This window comes from Xyrauchen texanus, chromosome 3, assembly GCF_025860055.1.
Source record: "Xyrauchen texanus isolate HMW12.3.18 chromosome 3, RBS_HiC_50CHRs, whole genome shotgun sequence".
NCBI lineage: Eukaryota > Metazoa > Chordata > Actinopteri > Cypriniformes > Catostomidae > Xyrauchen > Xyrauchen texanus.
The window spans coordinates 43,497,868-43,514,733 of NC_068278.1; the positions used below are offsets into that span (position 1 = coordinate 43,497,868).

A 16,866-nucleotide genomic window follows, 5' to 3' on the forward strand; every position below is an offset into this window, starting at 1 on the left:
GTGTGATCTACCAGCATTGCCATTGCGATCGACTGGCAGATCACGATCGACATATTGAGCACCCCTGTTCTATGTGACTCTCAGGACACGGCTCGGTCTCCATACTGTTGTGATATGTCATATTCACGTAGCAGCAGAGGTGATGAGAGAACGTGCTGGAGAAACAGTTTAGAGAGGAGAAATCAATCTACATATAAAAATTGGTCACAAATTATTGGTCACATTCCAAATAATAAAAGGATAGCGCATCTACTAATAATTATATATAAATAAATTGTTTTTTTACCGATGCAAATATGTTAGAAATGATGCATCGCAATACAAATGCCAACTTGTATCCGATGCACACTTTTTTAAATCGATGCATATCATCGTTAACTTGTGCCGATTCACTGATGCAAATCGTTGAATCTTACCATCCCTAATAAATAAATATATATATATATATATATATAATCTTCCGTTCTACCACATCCCAAATGAGTTCTATTGGATTTAGATCCGGTGAAAGACCACTTAAGAACAATGAACTCATTGTCATGAAATAAGTTTGAGCTGACTTTTGCTTTGTGACATAGTGCATTATCATGCTGGAAGTAGCCATTTGAAGATGGGAAAATTGTGCCCATGAAGGAATGCACATGGTCAGCAACAATACTCAAATAGGCTGTGGCATTCAAGCATTGATTGATTTGTATTAATGGAAACAAAAGTGTATCAAGCAAACATTCCCCACACCATTATACCACTGCCACCAGCCTGGACTGTTGACACAAGGCAGGTTGGGTCCATGGATTCATGCTTTTTTGACCCTATCATCTGTATGCCTCAGCAGAAATAGAGATTCATGAAGTCTTCAACTGTCCAGTTTTGGTGACCCTGTGCCCACTGCAGCCTCAGCTTTCTGTTCTTGCCTGACAGAAGTGGAACCCAACATGGTTCCACATTTTGAGATGCTATTCTGCTCACTGCAACTGTACGGAGTGGTTATCTGAGTTACCATAGCTTTTGTCATCTCGAAAAATTCTGGCCATTCTCCGTTGACCTCTCTCCTCAACAAGGTGTTTCCATCCACAGAACTGCCGCTCACTGAATGCTTTTTGTTTTTGGCACCATTCCGAGTAAACACAAGAGACTGTTGTGCGTGAAAATCCCAGGAGATCAGCAGTTACAGAAATACTCAAACAGCCCATCTGGCACCAACAATCATTGCACAGTTGAAATCAAGAGATCACATTTTTCCACCTTCTGATGGGTGATGTAAACATTAACTGAAACTCCTGACCTGTATCTTCATGAATTTTTGCATTGCACTGCAGCCACATGATTGGCTGCTTAGATATTTGCATGAATATGTAGGTGAACAGGTGTTCCTAATAAAGTGCTCAGTGATGGTATATATAGTATTGTTATGAATGCAGACAGCGAAGGCAGACGAGGAGAGCGGATCTAAGTGCAGCTTTACTTTTATTTAACAAAATCAAAACAATTGAAAAACCCTCAATGGGGAAATAAACATATCACTGAAAACACAGGCAGGGAACACACACCAGGCTAACAACATTCAACGATAGACAAGGACAGAACCAAAACCCAAGGTATAAATACATGAACGTGGGACTAAGGGGCCAATGAACAAACAGAACACCAACAAGATAAAGAGGGAATAAACAGAAACCAATGGCAAACTAATGAGGACAGGTGAAAACAATGACAGAGAACACGAACGCTAACAGGGAGACTATGGAGCTACACAAGGGACAAAAGTGAAAACTAAGGAATACAAAAGTGACAAAAATGGTAAACAAAGGGGCAACGGTGAAACAAGACAAGGTATATGTAACAAGTATATAGCTAGTATTCCATTATTGTATTAATGTTTTCTCTTGCTCGTCAGGTGCTTTACAACAACAAAGGATATCACAGCATGCCTACTTACCTGAATGTTCTCAACAATGCCATCCTCAGAGCCAATCTGCCCAGCAGTAAAGGAAACCCTGCTGCATACGGTGAGAAACTGAGCTCACTGACTGAATTAGATGCAGCTTACTAGCTAGTAGTATTTACAAACATTCGTCAATTTAACGCATCGATTGACTGTTCTTTGAAGTGTTTTCTCCAGAATCTAGTTTTCACGGACTTCTTTTAAAGTCCTCCTATATTTGATTGTTTTATGTTACAAGGATAGTTAAAACTATTTAGAATTGAATTGAGAATGCCTTATAAATTCAAATTAAATTACTGAATTTAAATTGAGGATGGAGAATTGTAATAAAATTTAAGTTTAAGGAAGTAGACTATATTGTAATCAATTTCATTTTCAATATGAATTACCCATAAACATACACATTTGAAGTATTTCCAGAAACATTAGATGGTATTTATAATTCATTTATATATACCAGTACATTTTTTAATTAACTTCCATTTTTGGACTTTGGTGAAAAAACACTTAATTTCCTTCAGTAGAAGTTATCTGTTCTTGCTCATTTTGTTTTGGTGTTGAAGTATCTTTGGATTGCAGTTCAGTGAATTCCACTTCCTGTCATTTTAATAGACATTAAAAAAATTGTATAATAATAGTTTAATAAAACGGTTAGTTTTTGAATTCTGAATCTCTGAAAACCTTGTTTATTTTTGTACATTCACAGGCATCACAGTGACCAATCACCCCATGAACAGGACCAGTGCCAGTCTTTCTTTAGATTATCTGTATGTCTTGCTCCCTTCTCCAATTTCTGTTCCAACATTTAGACAATCATTTCTTATGTCAGATTACTCATCCGCACTTCATTTCCTTCTAGGCTCCAGGGCACTGATGTAGTTATTGCCATCTTCATCATTGTGGCCATGTCCTTTGTGCCAGCTAGTTTCGTGGTCTTCCTGGTGGCAGAAAAGTCCACCAAGGCCAAGCACCTGCAGTTTGTCAGTGGATGTGATCCTGTTATCTACTGGCTGGCAAACTACATATGGGACATGGTAGGGTGAAGGAGACATTGTGTGCTACTTGCTGTCTATGCACAAACAAGCACTGTCCTGAGGGCTAAATTGGTTTACACTCAGATTTCATTTTGTTCTTTCTTTGCTAGCTTAACTACCTCGTTCCAGCCATGTGCTGTGTCCTAATTCTGTTTGTGTTCGACCTTCCTGCGTACACGTCGCCCACAAATTTCCCGGCAGTGCTCTCTCTTTTCCTTCTTTATGGGTAAGCTCTTTCTCCTTAAAGACACTCTGTCAATCATGCATGGAGAAAAAAATAAATAAAAATGTGTCAGTAAACTCCATTTGGTTCAATCCTTGAAAATGCAACATAAAATGTGATTGATTTAGACTAGTACAAAATTTTAGGTTTTAAGTTTTGTTGTTCATTTCCCCTATCACTCGTCCTCACACTCTTTCTCTAGCTGGTCTATAACCCCCATCATGTATCCAGCCTCTTTCTGGTTTGAGGTGCCCAGCACGGCATATGTTTTCCTCATAGTCATCAATCTCTTCATCGGCATCACAGCCACAGTAGCCACATTCCTCCTGCAGCTGTTTGAGCGTGACAAGGTACATCAGATTCAAATTCAATACAACTATTGTTTTATTCAATATTTTTAAATTCAATCACTTATGTTTGTTGTTTTCTATATGACAGGATCTTAAGTTGGTGAACAGCTATCTGAAGTCCTGTTTCCTTATCTTCCCCAATTATAACCTGGGTCATGGATTGATGGAGATGGCCTATAATGAGTATATTAATGAGTATTACGTTAAGATAGGTGTGTTTGTGTGTTCTTTGTCTCAGAGCACTGTTCTGCCCTATCAAGGCAAAGCATGAATATTTTTTGTGTGGATTTCATAGAACACTCCATTTTGAAAGTGTTCAAACAATGTGTTTGAAACATGTCTGTCACAGGATATATTATTACCCAAGGCTACGTCCACATTAATCCATTCACATCTGAAAATTGCGTTTTCGTTTTCGAAATGCTGTCCACACTGGCTTTTCAAGTGTATCCAAAAGTTGCTCTTCCACACTGAAACGGATGAAAACTCTTAAATCCCCTTACTGCGCATGCGAAAAATTGCCATTCCATGTATGCTCTGAAACTCGATTGTCTTCATGTTCCGTCACTGGACAGCAATTCCGAGTAAACTTCTTCTCATCGCCTTTGTGGTAATGCAATGTGAAGATTGTACAAAGTAACATTTATCTTTAACAATGCTATCAAAGAGAATAGCAGGCGCAACAACGAAGCTACAACATGGGCCACCGTTTTGATTGTTTTGGGTTGAATGGATCACATGACTGCATCACATGACAGCAAATACATCATCATTTTCAGCTATCTCTGCTTTATTGATGCCGTATAGGTCACACAAATCTGACCCATGCCTTTTTGCTTAAAGGTGAAGACCCAACCCTATGTATGTTTTGTAATATTCCCTTATCTGTCAAACATATTTTACTAGATTGTCCTGGTCTTAACACAAGTAGAATGCTCTTTTATGAAGTTACCTCGTTAAAGGACTTATTTAATGAGATTGTGCCTGAAAAGGTTTTGGATTTCTTATCATATATTAATCTTAAAAAAAATATTGTATAATATGACTTGCTATTTATATTTGTTTTGTTTTTATTGTATTTATATGATATTTGTTTTTTGTAATTGAATTCTTGCCATGAAAATAGCTTTGATCGCTGACATGGCATTAAATATAAAACATACTACTACTACTACTCTGCTTTATTAGTCCACACTACAACGGAAAGGCGCGTTTTCAAATGTATACACTTGGGAGAGCGTTTTCGAAAGCTCAGTTTTCGCTATCAAAAACGCTGTCTCGATGGCCCATGTGGGTTGTTTTGGGTAGAATTAAATGTATGACTGCGTTACATGATAACAAATACATCATAATTTTCAGATATCTCCATTTTCCCTGTCCACACTACAACGCAAAGACGCGTTTTCACATTTATCCACCTGGGAGAGCGTTTTCGCTGTCAAAAACGCGGTCTCTCTATAGACGGAAGGTCAAAACGTAGAGAAAATGGTGCATTTTCAACCAAAAAAGTATTAGTGTGGACATGGCCTAAGAGACCTGATTTTGGTCATAACTCAATTTTGACAGAAATGTGTAGTTTGTGTCTTTTGCCACTGCACTGCAATTTTTCCATATGGCTAAAAGCTCTCTTTTCCCTGCAGGCCAGTTTGATAAGGTGAAGTCTCCATTTGAATGGGACATTGTGACACGAGGACTTGTGGCAATGACCATTGAAGGATTTGTTGGCTTTCTCATCACAATTCTGTGCCAGTACAACTTCCTCAGAAAAGCTCAGTAAGTGTGTGTGTGTGTGTGTGTGTGTGTTTTTAAATGTATGTGTACTCTTTGAAAGTTTAAAGTGAAAATGTTCTAGAGGTCACTGTTTTCTTCTCTATGAAGGAGAGTGGCTGTCAGCTGTCAGCCAGTTGAAGACGATGATGTCGACGTGGCCTGTGAGAGACGCAGAGTGCTAAGAGGAGATGCTGACAATGATATGCTTAAGATTGACAACCTCACCAAGGTCAGACACTCCACTCACATTCATTCAACTGTGACAATCCCTCTGTCCTCAAAATACTTTATCTCCTTAGAGACTGCATCTCTTTACAGGTCTACAAGTCTCGCAAGATGGGCCGGATCCTGGCGGTGGACCGCTTGTGTCTGGGGGTCCGTCCTGGGGAGTGCTTTGGGCTACTGGGGGTGAATGGAGCAGGGAAGACCACCACCTTTAAAATGTTGACAGGAGATGAGAGCACAACGGGGGGAGAGGCTTTTATCCAAGGACAAAGGTGCAGCCCACCTCTGATTTCATAGGATAGTGATAATTAAAGTTGCCCTCAGTAATATTAATATTTATAAATATACAACTAGCGGCTTTAATGTAGCATCTCGCAGAAACAAAAGTTCTCAGTTTCTGTTATTATTGTAAAAATTTGCCATTTGCACTCAGTAAGTTTGAAAGCATCTAGTTACAAGGGATCATTGAGATAAAACTAGTTCATGAATGTGCCCCCTGCACCATATGTAGAATAAAGCAGCTTTGTCTCTAAGACTGATATGACTAAAGACTTCATCTGATATGAGTTAACATCAATTTAAACATGAATACATTAAACAAAAATTATTCTGTTTGTTTAAAGGTTTAGCAATTAGCAAAAAATATCACTGAGGTTACTTTTAACATACAGTATTAGCTTTGATGCAACCCTAGTGAGCGGTCTCATTGTCTAGTGTCTCACCTCCAAGGGGACGTTCACAAAGGATGTATTTTGTTCAAACAGCCTCACAGAGCACAAAGGAACAGAACGTAATGCAGGGGTCTTGAGACACATTTTTAAAAGTTTAATTTCTTGTCATTGTTCATGGCAAAAGACACTGGAAAACAGAAAGACATTTGTCTAGCTTATGTTTACATTAAAAACAATTCCAAAACAGATGGATGCAAAATGTGTCCTAAGGCAGTATTCAAACTGATATGGAACCTGATTTAAAATGCTCTTCATGAGCAGCAACTCTCTTAATGGATACACGAGCATACCACAAAAATATGAAATGTCCTTAGGGCTTGACACAATTAAAATACAAATACAAAAATACATTTTGAATTGGATCAGTTCTGATATTTTTATAAACCATCTCCTTTGACCCCTTTCCTTTTTGAACATTTTCTGTGCAGTGCAGTTTTGGATTGCCTTATTTATAAATAATGCATGCATGCTGTCTGTTGACGATTAGGTCTTATAAACCAGCATAGTTTTGCTCCCTACTCTTTAAACAGCCTCTATGTCTAGCTACCCACCCACTAAGCAGCTCACTAGGTTTTAGAAGAGCAAATTGCTTGATAGTGTTTTTTTTTTTTTTTTTTTTTTTTTTGGTGAAAATGGTTAATGTGAAGAATCTTTACTTATCCCAGTAATACACATCTCTGTGTTGAAGAGTTACATTTCTATGTTTCCATAAAGGTGAAGTGTGCAATTTCTAACACTCCCCTCTAAACTCACTGCATTTGTTGAACCAGTATTGCTTTGTCGGGCTGGATGGGATGTTCCAACAAATAGACTAATATTTTGATATTGCCACAGTGTTTATTCTTTTCTCAGAAATCACAAGTTACATGGAACTGATTAATTATAGTTGTCTCTGCATATTAGAGGAATAGTTTACGCAAAAATGAATATTCTCTCATCATTTACTCACCCTCATGCCATCCCAAATGTGAATGATTTTCTTCTGCAGAAAACATACAAAGATTTTTTAGGAGAATATTTAAGCTCTATAGGTTCATATAATGCAAGTTAATGTTGACCAGACATTTCAAGCTCCAAAAATCACATGAAGGCAGAATAATAGTAATTTCATACGATTCCAGTGGTTATACAGTGCATTCAGAAAGTAGTCAGACCCCTTTTTTCACATTTTGTTATGTTGCAGCCTTATGCTTAAATTATAATTTTTTTTCACTTCAATCTACACTCCATACTCCATAATGACAAAGCAAAACCCAGATTTTTGATAACGTTGCAAATTTATTAAAAGGAAACACTGAAATATCACATTGACATCACATTGGATTCAGACCCATAACTCAGTACTTAGTTGAAGCACATTTGGCAGAGATTACAGCCTGAATTCTATTTGGGTATGATTTGACAAGCTTTGTACACCTGGATTTGGGTTTTTTCTGCCATTCTTCTCTGCAGATCCTCTCAAGCTCTGTCAGGTTGGATGGGGACCATCGGTGGACAGCCATTTTCAGGTCTCTCCAGAGATGTTCGATTGGGTTCAAGTCACTGCTCTGGCTGGCCCACTCAAGGACATTCACAGAGTTGTCCCTAAGCCTATCTTGTGTTGTCTTGGCTGTGTACTTGGGGTCATTGACCTGTTGGAAGGTGAACCCTCAGCCCAGTCTGAGGTCCTGAGTGCTCTGGACCAGGTTTTCATTAAGGAGATCTCTGTATTTTGCTGCATTCAGTTTCCTTCAACCCCGACCAGTCCCTGCCACTGAAAAACACCACCACAGCATGATGCTACCACCACTGTGCTTCACCACTGGAATGATATTGTGCAGGTGATGAGCGGTGCCTGGTTTCATCCAGACATGATGCTTTGATTGAGGCCAAACATTTCAATCTTTGTTTCATCAGACCAGAGAATCAGAGACCAGTTTCTCACAGTCTGAGTCCTTTTAGGTGCTTCTTTTGCTAATTCCAAGCAGGCTTTCATGTGCCTTGCACTGAGGAGAGGCCTCCGTCTGGCCACTCTTCCATAAAGCCCAGATTAGTGGAGTCTTGCAGTGATGGTTGTCCTTCTGCAAGTTTCCCCCATCTTCATACATGATCTCTGGAGCTTAACCAGTGTGACCATCAGGTTTTTGGTCACCTCTCTTAGCTGGTCACCTCTCTTACCAAGGCCTTTCTCCCCTGATTGCTCAGTTTGGCAGTTGAATTTTGGAGGCCACTGAGCTCTTGGGAACCTTCAATGCAGCAGAAAGGTTTTTCGTTTGTTTTTTCCTCAGATCTGTGCCTCGACACAATCCGGTCTCTTAGCTCTGCAGGCAGTTCCTTTGACCTCATGGCTTGGTTTGTGCTCTGATATGCATTTTCAGCTGTGAGACCTTATATAGAAAGGTGTGTGCCTTCCCAAATCATGTCCAATCAATTGAGTTTGTCACAGGTGGACTCCAATCAAAGTGTAGAAACATCTTAAAGGTGATCCAGAGAAATGGGATGCACCTGAGCTAAATTTCAAGTGTCATAGCAAAGGGTCTGAATACTTATGTCAATGTGATTTTTCAGTTTTCCTTTTTAATACATTTGCAAAGTTTTCAAAAATATGTTTTTTGCTTTGTAATTATGGGGTATGGAGTGTAGAATGATGTGAAAAAAAAAAACAATTCAAAGCATTTTAGCATAAGACTGCAACAAAATTTGAAAAAGAAATTAAGGGGTTTGAATACTTTTCTTTCACTTTTGGTTCAGCTCAGCTGAAGAAAGTCAGTCATACACATTTGGGCTGTTTCAGCTGTAGAAAGTCAGTCATACACATTTGGGCTGATATGAGGGTGAGTAAATGAGAGAATTTATGTTTTTGGGTGAACTATACCATTAAACTGGAGTAGGAGAATGTATTTTTAACATTAACTATAGCTTAAAATCATTTCGCATTTATACTGCAAATGTCAATTCTGAGTTTGCCATTTGTTATGAGTCTCTCAATGTCCTGCAGTATCTTGAGAGAGCTTCTTCGTGTGCAGCAGAGCATCGGTTATTGTCCTCAGTTTGATGCTCTGTTTGATGACCTAACTGCTCGAGAACACCTGGAGCTATACACACGCCTCCGCGGCATACCCTGGAAAGATGAGGAACGGGTGAGCACACAAACATACACACTGTAAATGTTGCCATTCACTTTTCGCTGATAGTCAAGTGTTTTGCCATGAGTCAGATCTCCTGAAAGCTCTCTTGAAAGCAGTTTGAAAAACAGTGTAAGAGCACTTGGCAATCAATTATTTTTAATGGCTGTTGACGTTCATTGTTAGATCGTTCTTGCTGTCGGTCATCAATATTACATTTTTTTATATTTCTTGGTGTTTTTCCTTCCACATCTGTTTTGTTTATGTGACTCTCTATTTTTTTTCCTGAAGGTGGTTCAGTGGGCTCTGGAGAAGTTGGAGTTGTCCAAGTATGCTGACAAACCTGCTGGCACTTACAGTGGTGGCAACAAGCGTAAACTCTCCACAGCCATTGCTCTGATTGGATACCCCTCCCTTATTTTTCTGGTTAGATTTATCTATCACTGTTCCCTTAACATTTTCTGCCCATATTGTGTGGTTGCTGTAAGCAGGTTTCATCTTTTAGAAGGTGCTCTTGTTTGTTGTTGCAGGATGAGCCTACGACAGGGATGGACCCGAAGGCTCGCCGTTTCTTATGGAACCTGATTCTTGACATCATCAAGACAGGACGTTCAGTGGTGTTGACATCACACAGGTGTGGCAACTATATCGTTATTGTTGTGTTTTTATAGCTCTGTAACCTACTATGCTCCCTAAACAACTAATGTCTTTGTTTCCAGTATGGAGGAGTGTGAAGCATTGTGCACTAGACTAGGTATCATGGTTAACGGCAGGTTCAAGTGCTTGGGAAGCATCCAGCATCTCAAAAACAGGTTTGAAAATTCTCAGTCACTGACCAATAAAATATGTCACAAGGGTTCAGCATTGCAAAATTCACCACACTGGTTTACCTTTAATATATCTGTCTCTCTCTCTCTCTATGCCTCTATGCAGATTTGGAGATGGATACATGATCACAGTACGCACTAAGACCACTGCTAGTGTCAAGGAAGTGATCCGGTTTTTCAACAGGAATTTTCCAGAGGCCATACTTAAGGTAATGGTTTCACTGGCATTGGATAAATTTCATATTTTCTGTGCTTTAGCTTTAACAAATGCCCGTTGTTTTCAAATATCTCTTGGTTGGCAGTTTGTATTGTATAAAAGACTGAGTTTTTATGGACCAATTTTTAAAACTCAGTTTAACATTTTTAAAAAAGCTCTCAAGTTGTTGTACAATGCTGACCAAACTAAGTACAGTGGGTGTGCTTCACTTGCCATAAAAACTGTAAACATCTGCTTATTCCTTTACATAAGGAGCGGCATCACACGAAGATTCAGTTCCAACTGAATTCGGAGAACATCTCTCTGGCTCAGGTCTTTAGCAAAATGGAACAGGTGGTGGAGGTGCTGAGCATCGAAGATTATTCTGTCAGCCAGACAACACTGGACAATGTGAGTAATCATAAGCCTTACAGTGCTCTCTCGACTTGCTGTTCTTTGAGTTATGATAATGATAAAAGAGTAATGTCAATAATAAAAGTCTTGAATGTATTTATTATGTTTTATTTTATGTCATGTGGTTAATTCAGCCTGAAAAAATACATTTTATGGATGCAAAACATTTATAATATAAGTGCTGCATGAAAATTTAATATTAATAATACTTATTCCTTATTTTCTGTTCTTTGTTTAGGTTTTTGTAAACTTTGCAAAAAAGCAGAGTGATAACTTAGAACAGCAAGAGAGTTCCCCCTCTAGTGCCGGCCAATCGCCGATGCAGCGACTGCTCAGTATCCTCAGGCCTCATCCAGCTAACACAGAGCTTAGTGCCCTCATCAGCGAAGAACCAGAGGAGCTGGAGAGTGATGACGATGAAGGACTCATCAGCTTTGAGGAAGAGAGGGTAAGACTTTGAAAACAATAAAATAGAAATACCTGATATTTTAACTGTAGATAACTTTATCAAATAAATCTGCTTGGCTGCATAAGACTTAACTCTTCATCAAATGGATTCGTGCACAAATTTGTAATCATATGGCCATTTTCCTTACATTTACATTTATTCGTTTGGCAGACACTTTTATCCAAAGCGACTTACAAAAGAGGAAGAACATCAGCGAATCATCTTAGGGAGACAGTGGTACAAAAAGTGCCATATTACAAAGTTTCACTATCATCAGAATAGTATACATCCTTGAAGACAGAGCCCGAACACAGCATTTACCGAATTCAGAGTCGGACTCTAATAACAAAATAGGAAGTCATGTTAACCCTTTAAGCTCGGATATGCTTGCCGAGAAAAAATAATTATCAAAATATTAATAATTACTGTCTTGACTAACACAAAATGGGTATCGTTTTGAAGCTTAGTTTCTACACTTTACAATGCTTGCATGAATTATGACCAAAACTGAACAAGTGCTTTGAAATTTGAAGACAAATCAAAAGTGTTCAGTTTTGTTAGTTTATTAATAATTTTCCACTGCACATATTATTGTAATTGGTAAAAACATCAAACTGATTAATTAGCCATGTGTCATATGTCATTGGAAAGCTCTCAAATAGTAGAATCAATCAGCCTATTTGTTTTACCATACAAACAAAAATATAATGAGTAGGAGCTAAGTATATGTCTTAGACATACATGTTAAATGTAAACGGGTGTTGCTTAAATGCTGCGTTTTTGCTTATAACTTCACAAAAAATAAAAAGAACATAATAACTCATAGGACGTGATTACCTTTAAAATGATCCCCCACTCAACGTAATTGGATGCATAGATCATTAGATTATCCACACGAAGCACAATGTGCATACAGCTCATAATGTGTTATCTGGCTAAAAGCAAGTTGGCAATCCTGGAACAGATGACTTCATCAGAAATTATGTAGTAGGTTGTCCAGCGTCATGGAACACTAACCAATCATATTAGGATTTAGATCACTGCAACCAGAGGTGAAAGTCATCAAAATATAGGCAGAGAGGATCATACACTCTAATTACATATGGCCACCAGGAGATGGCACCAAATTAAATGGTTAAAGAAATGTATTAAACCGTAATGATAATGTTAAGTTCATAACATGTTCAGTTATTATGTTAACTCTGGCAGACCTTTGGAAGACAAAAAAGGAAAGGTAAAAACGATTTAAAAAACAATGAAATGTTCAATTGGGGTTAAGAAAATTACTTTACTCCGTATTATAGAAAATGCTAAAATATATGTTCATAATCATACCCCCCCCACAGGTGCAGTTGTCCTTCAATACAGACACTCTGTGCTGAAATAGCTGTGAATCTCACTGACAAAGAGATGTTCAGTTCAGACTGTCTGTGCGGTGGAAGACATTTGTAAAAATAAATATATAGTTTTGAGAGGATTCATCTGTCTAGGCCTGTAAGTGGGTTGCTCTTTTCCATTTGCACTTTATTGGCGGAGTGAGATCACAGCTGTTCTGGGAACACTAAACAGAGACGTGAACACAGTCAGCGCCTGATCAGGCCAGAGAAAGTGGCTTTCTCTGGTACAAAAATGATAGATTGTCCATGGGAATTATGGAAATTATGGTTTATTGAATCAAGCCTGCTGGATGAGTATGAAAGGGAATGTATTTCTTGTATACAAACAGATGGTTATAGCGTGTTTATTTTGGTATTGCTTTTAAACTGAATACGGTTGTACAATCAGTAAGCTGATAAAATGTTTAAGTTGTTTTAATTGTATTGCTGCTGTCTCAACATAATCTTCCATCATGATGTTAGACCCGTTAGGGTTCAGCCTTTGCAACATGGAATTTTTATGACTGTTTCTGCTCATACTCAGTTGAAATACATTTGTAACTGTACATTTTCTCTTTACTTCGACCTAGTTTGTTTATTTGTACCTGCATTGAGAGCATGCTTAAAAAGACAAGCCTGTTGTCTTGTGGGTTGAAACAATTGTACTATGCTTAAATATTTTTCCTTTGAATTGTTGATGAATGCAAATGTATCTGTGCACCTTCATTTAAGTTTTTACATTGGACATTCTAAGGCCTTTAGACGAACTGGACCGAACCAGCCCTGCTATATAGAGATGTTTATGATCTTGACCTGTAATTGAATGTACATGGCATAAGTGTTTTGTGCTGACTTTTGTGTCTCATGAAACAAGGGTTTCTCATTTATTAAATGAATGATTCATGACATTAAGTGTGTCAACACTGTAATTGAAACCAGTGTCTGTCTTTGTAAAAAAAAAAAAAAAAAATGTTTTATTGCTAATGGTAAAAAACTGCATAATTCCAGATCCCATATCAGATGTCAATAGAAACATTCATAAGTGTCGCTATCACTGTGAAGCCAAAGGTGAACTTTGTGTCACTGTTATTACAGATAAAACAGGAATCAGCTGCTCTTTATTATTGTATTTATGAGAACCCTTGAAATATGTTTGTGTTTATTGAATTAAGTTTCAGAAAGTTGTCATTTCAATTTAGCCTGTTTGCACTGTAATGTAATACATAGTATAATTAATTTTTTGTTGTTTTTTTTTTTTAACCTGAGATCAAGTTTATTATATGATAAATTTCAAATGATACTCCTGCTGACATTTGTCAGTGGTGTACAACAGGATCATTTATGTTCTGAAGTTGTCATTCATTGAAGCCTGTTTGCACTGTAACGTATGAGCTTAAATATATTTGTTTTTACCTGAAATCAGTTCATTATATTGTTTGTTTGTAATGATGCTCCTGCTGAATCTGAAACTCTGCTTATTTATGTCAGTGGTCCTACTCCTCAGTGACAGTCTAACCATGCTTTAATCTCTGAATCGTGCACCATGGTCAGCCCTTAGTACTATAATGGTGTCTTGATATTCTGACATTGTTGCATAATAATGTAATGCCACTATTTTTGAGAGAAATTGTGAGGGAGATCGCTCATAGAAACATAAGGACTTCATCAGTGCAATGGGAAACAAAGCATAGTTTTTGAAACATGTAAACTAATTATTTAAATATGCTATGTGAAATCTGACGAACTCTGAACACTTATTTACTTGATCAAAAGTCTTACTTTGATTATAGAGCTGACTAGGCTGCTTCAGAATATATTTCCTGCTAAACAGAGAACCTCAACAGCCTTACTAAAGATCAGTGCAAGCTGCTTTTCACTTTGGAAATTTAACATGTGCAGTGATATAAAAGACACCAGCAAAGGAGTGTGGTTCTGTATCGTAGAGGATACATTTGGATTGATCATGTTAATGGATAGGAGGATGATTTAGTTTATCTTTTTATGAAGTGCTTTGAAATGTAACTTCATGTGAATATGATTAAATATTTATGAATGCTTTTTCATCCAGTAATACCTTTTGTTCAGGTGTACCTTTTCAGCTTGTTTTCGATGACATTTATTGCTTCCATTCTATTGTGCTAATTGGGGTGAACTGATGTTTTTAATATTAAAAGGGAAGATGGATAGTTCAATAAATTGTTAAATTGATTTTGTGACTATTTATACATACAATGAATGCTTTAGTTGAAACAACTAGAAATTATTTCCAGTGAGCGTTTTATTTCAAAATATAACTTTATTACCAAAAGTTATAAAATAAGTTATAATATATAATTTTATAAAACCAAACCTTAAAATAGAATGCTTAAATAGATGCTTGATGACTTAAAAACAGTTCATAGTGTGATTGTGATGTATATTTAAATAAAAAAAAATAATACATTTACAAGCAGAAATAGTGTTGGGTTTGTTAAAAAGTAACAATTCATGGAGAGAAAAAAAATCAGAGGTCACACTTGCAGGTTTCTTTCTGTAATAGACAGAGAAAGATGAACGGGCACATGATGAAATCCATATTATTGGAGTTACTTCCCCCTCCTTTGCTGTTCAGGGCAGCGTTTGCCAAAAAAGCTTAAGTAGATCATAGAAACCATTGGCGCCATTGGTCTACGATCAATTTAAGCTTGCAATTCATTTTTGATCCATTTGACTTTTCAAAATTAAAAATGGTTTTCTTTATAGCAGTACAAGGCAGGGGCGTGTCTAGGGGGAGGCTGGGGGAGGCAGTGCCTCCCCTAGGATAAGCTCTGCCTCCCCTGAGAATTTGAGAAATAATCTGTCCATCTGATCAGAGGCGGCGGCAGCCGATTTTGCCGGGCTTCAGCCCCGAATGTTTTGAGTGTAGCCCTGAATGTATTTTGAAAAGTTGACTGACAAATATGAAAACAGACAAAAGCCTATGTAAACCCCCGAAATCATAAGTTGCCTTATTTCATTGTGCTTTGGCTTTGCACATACTGCATACAGCCTGTAAAAATAGACATAGGCATAATCTAGCCTGTAGAATAAGTTCCTTTGCTGTCGGTAGCCTATAGGCAACTCCGTTTCTTCTTCTCTGTTGAATATGCAGCAGGTAGAGGAGGAGCTTGCACAGTCGTTGACATCAACTAACGTTACTTAGTGGCGAGTTAACGGCAATTAGCAGGAAAGACAGCAAAAATTAAGCAAATGAGGCTTTGGGGATTTTTCCGAAAGAAGTCAGTGGGTAAGAATTCACATTTTTTTTTGTCCTTAAAGTCTTAAGATCATCATCTAGCTGGCTTTCACCCACAGTAGGCTAAACCTCAAGAGTTGTACCCTCTAACCTCCTTATTTAGATTGACGCAGCTTGGTAGCTCCGAGTTAACGCAGTCGCCTCTCACGCCGGAGGCCGCGGTACGAGCCCTGTTTGGAGCGTACTTTTCTTGTTTATCTGGTGTTGTTTTCACTAAGGATAACCAATAAGCATTAACATAAAATTTATGTGTGACTTGTTTTGTGATATTAGTTTGTAGGAAATATACACTTTGATTTGATTAAATGGTTTTGTAGAGTGTAGCAAAGATGAGCAACAGACTGAGGAGCAGCAGTAGCTGTGCCAGAATCAGGCATGGAAACTGGTAACAATTAATCGGTCACTTTAATTTAGAGAAAGTTAAAAGTGAAACATTGTTTATCTCAATGATCCTAATGAAAGGATTTTGACAGATGAATTATTCTCATAGAGATGATGAGAATTATATACAGTTCGATGCCATAGTGTGTCAATGAACTTAGACTAAAGTCATTCATGTATTGCTTTAACTTAGGATCTTATACATCATTTTGACTATTTATGTCAAAAAATATAAATTATTTATATTCAATATTATTTTTACCTCACTTTACTCACTATAATATAACTCTTTTGTGATGACTTTATGTTATTGTACATGAAAATTCAAGAATCATGATAGATCTTAGGGCAATCCCACTGATCTGCTCTTCCCAATACATTTACTTCAATGGTATTGGTCCACACTTTGACATATGTAGCACTTGAATTAGTTGTTTGAAGCTGATTTGCAATAAGTTATGTGCTGTATCTGTTCTTTTGCATGACAGATGATTCAGGGAGGAGAGAGGATGAGTTAGTCGAGGATAGTACTAGAGTGGAAGATTTAGGAACTGTAGAAACAGGCCCA

The 16,866-nt window shown here is 37.6% G+C and overlaps 1 protein-coding gene across 1 annotated transcript in view; it reads left to right on the forward strand.

The window, feature by feature from the left end:
• abca2 (ATP-binding cassette, sub-family A (ABC1), member 2) overlaps positions 1 to 14,816 on the forward strand; it is an 85,275-nt gene extending 70,459 nt beyond the window's left edge. The window contains exons 34-50 of the mRNA XM_052096870.1: positions 1,898 to 2,009; positions 2,652 to 2,712; positions 2,805 to 2,979; positions 3,090 to 3,205; positions 3,405 to 3,552; positions 3,641 to 3,764; positions 5,193 to 5,325; positions 5,431 to 5,551; positions 5,641 to 5,819; positions 9,256 to 9,397; positions 9,674 to 9,808; positions 9,913 to 10,016; positions 10,102 to 10,194; positions 10,316 to 10,418; positions 10,679 to 10,816; positions 11,058 to 11,267; positions 12,614 to 14,816. Coding sequence (XP_051952830.1) covers positions 1,898 to 2,009; positions 2,652 to 2,712; positions 2,805 to 2,979; positions 3,090 to 3,205; positions 3,405 to 3,552; positions 3,641 to 3,764; positions 5,193 to 5,325; positions 5,431 to 5,551; positions 5,641 to 5,819; positions 9,256 to 9,397; positions 9,674 to 9,808; positions 9,913 to 10,016; positions 10,102 to 10,194; positions 10,316 to 10,418; positions 10,679 to 10,816; positions 11,058 to 11,267; positions 12,614 to 12,649 — 2,130 coding nt within the window. The 3' untranslated portion in view covers positions 12,650 to 14,816. The remainder of the gene's footprint in view (positions 1 to 1,897; positions 2,010 to 2,651; positions 2,713 to 2,804; positions 2,980 to 3,089; positions 3,206 to 3,404; positions 3,553 to 3,640; positions 3,765 to 5,192; positions 5,326 to 5,430; positions 5,552 to 5,640; positions 5,820 to 9,255; positions 9,398 to 9,673; positions 9,809 to 9,912; positions 10,017 to 10,101; positions 10,195 to 10,315; positions 10,419 to 10,678; positions 10,817 to 11,057; positions 11,268 to 12,613) is intronic.
• Positions 14,817 to 16,866: the final 2,050 nt, after the last annotated feature.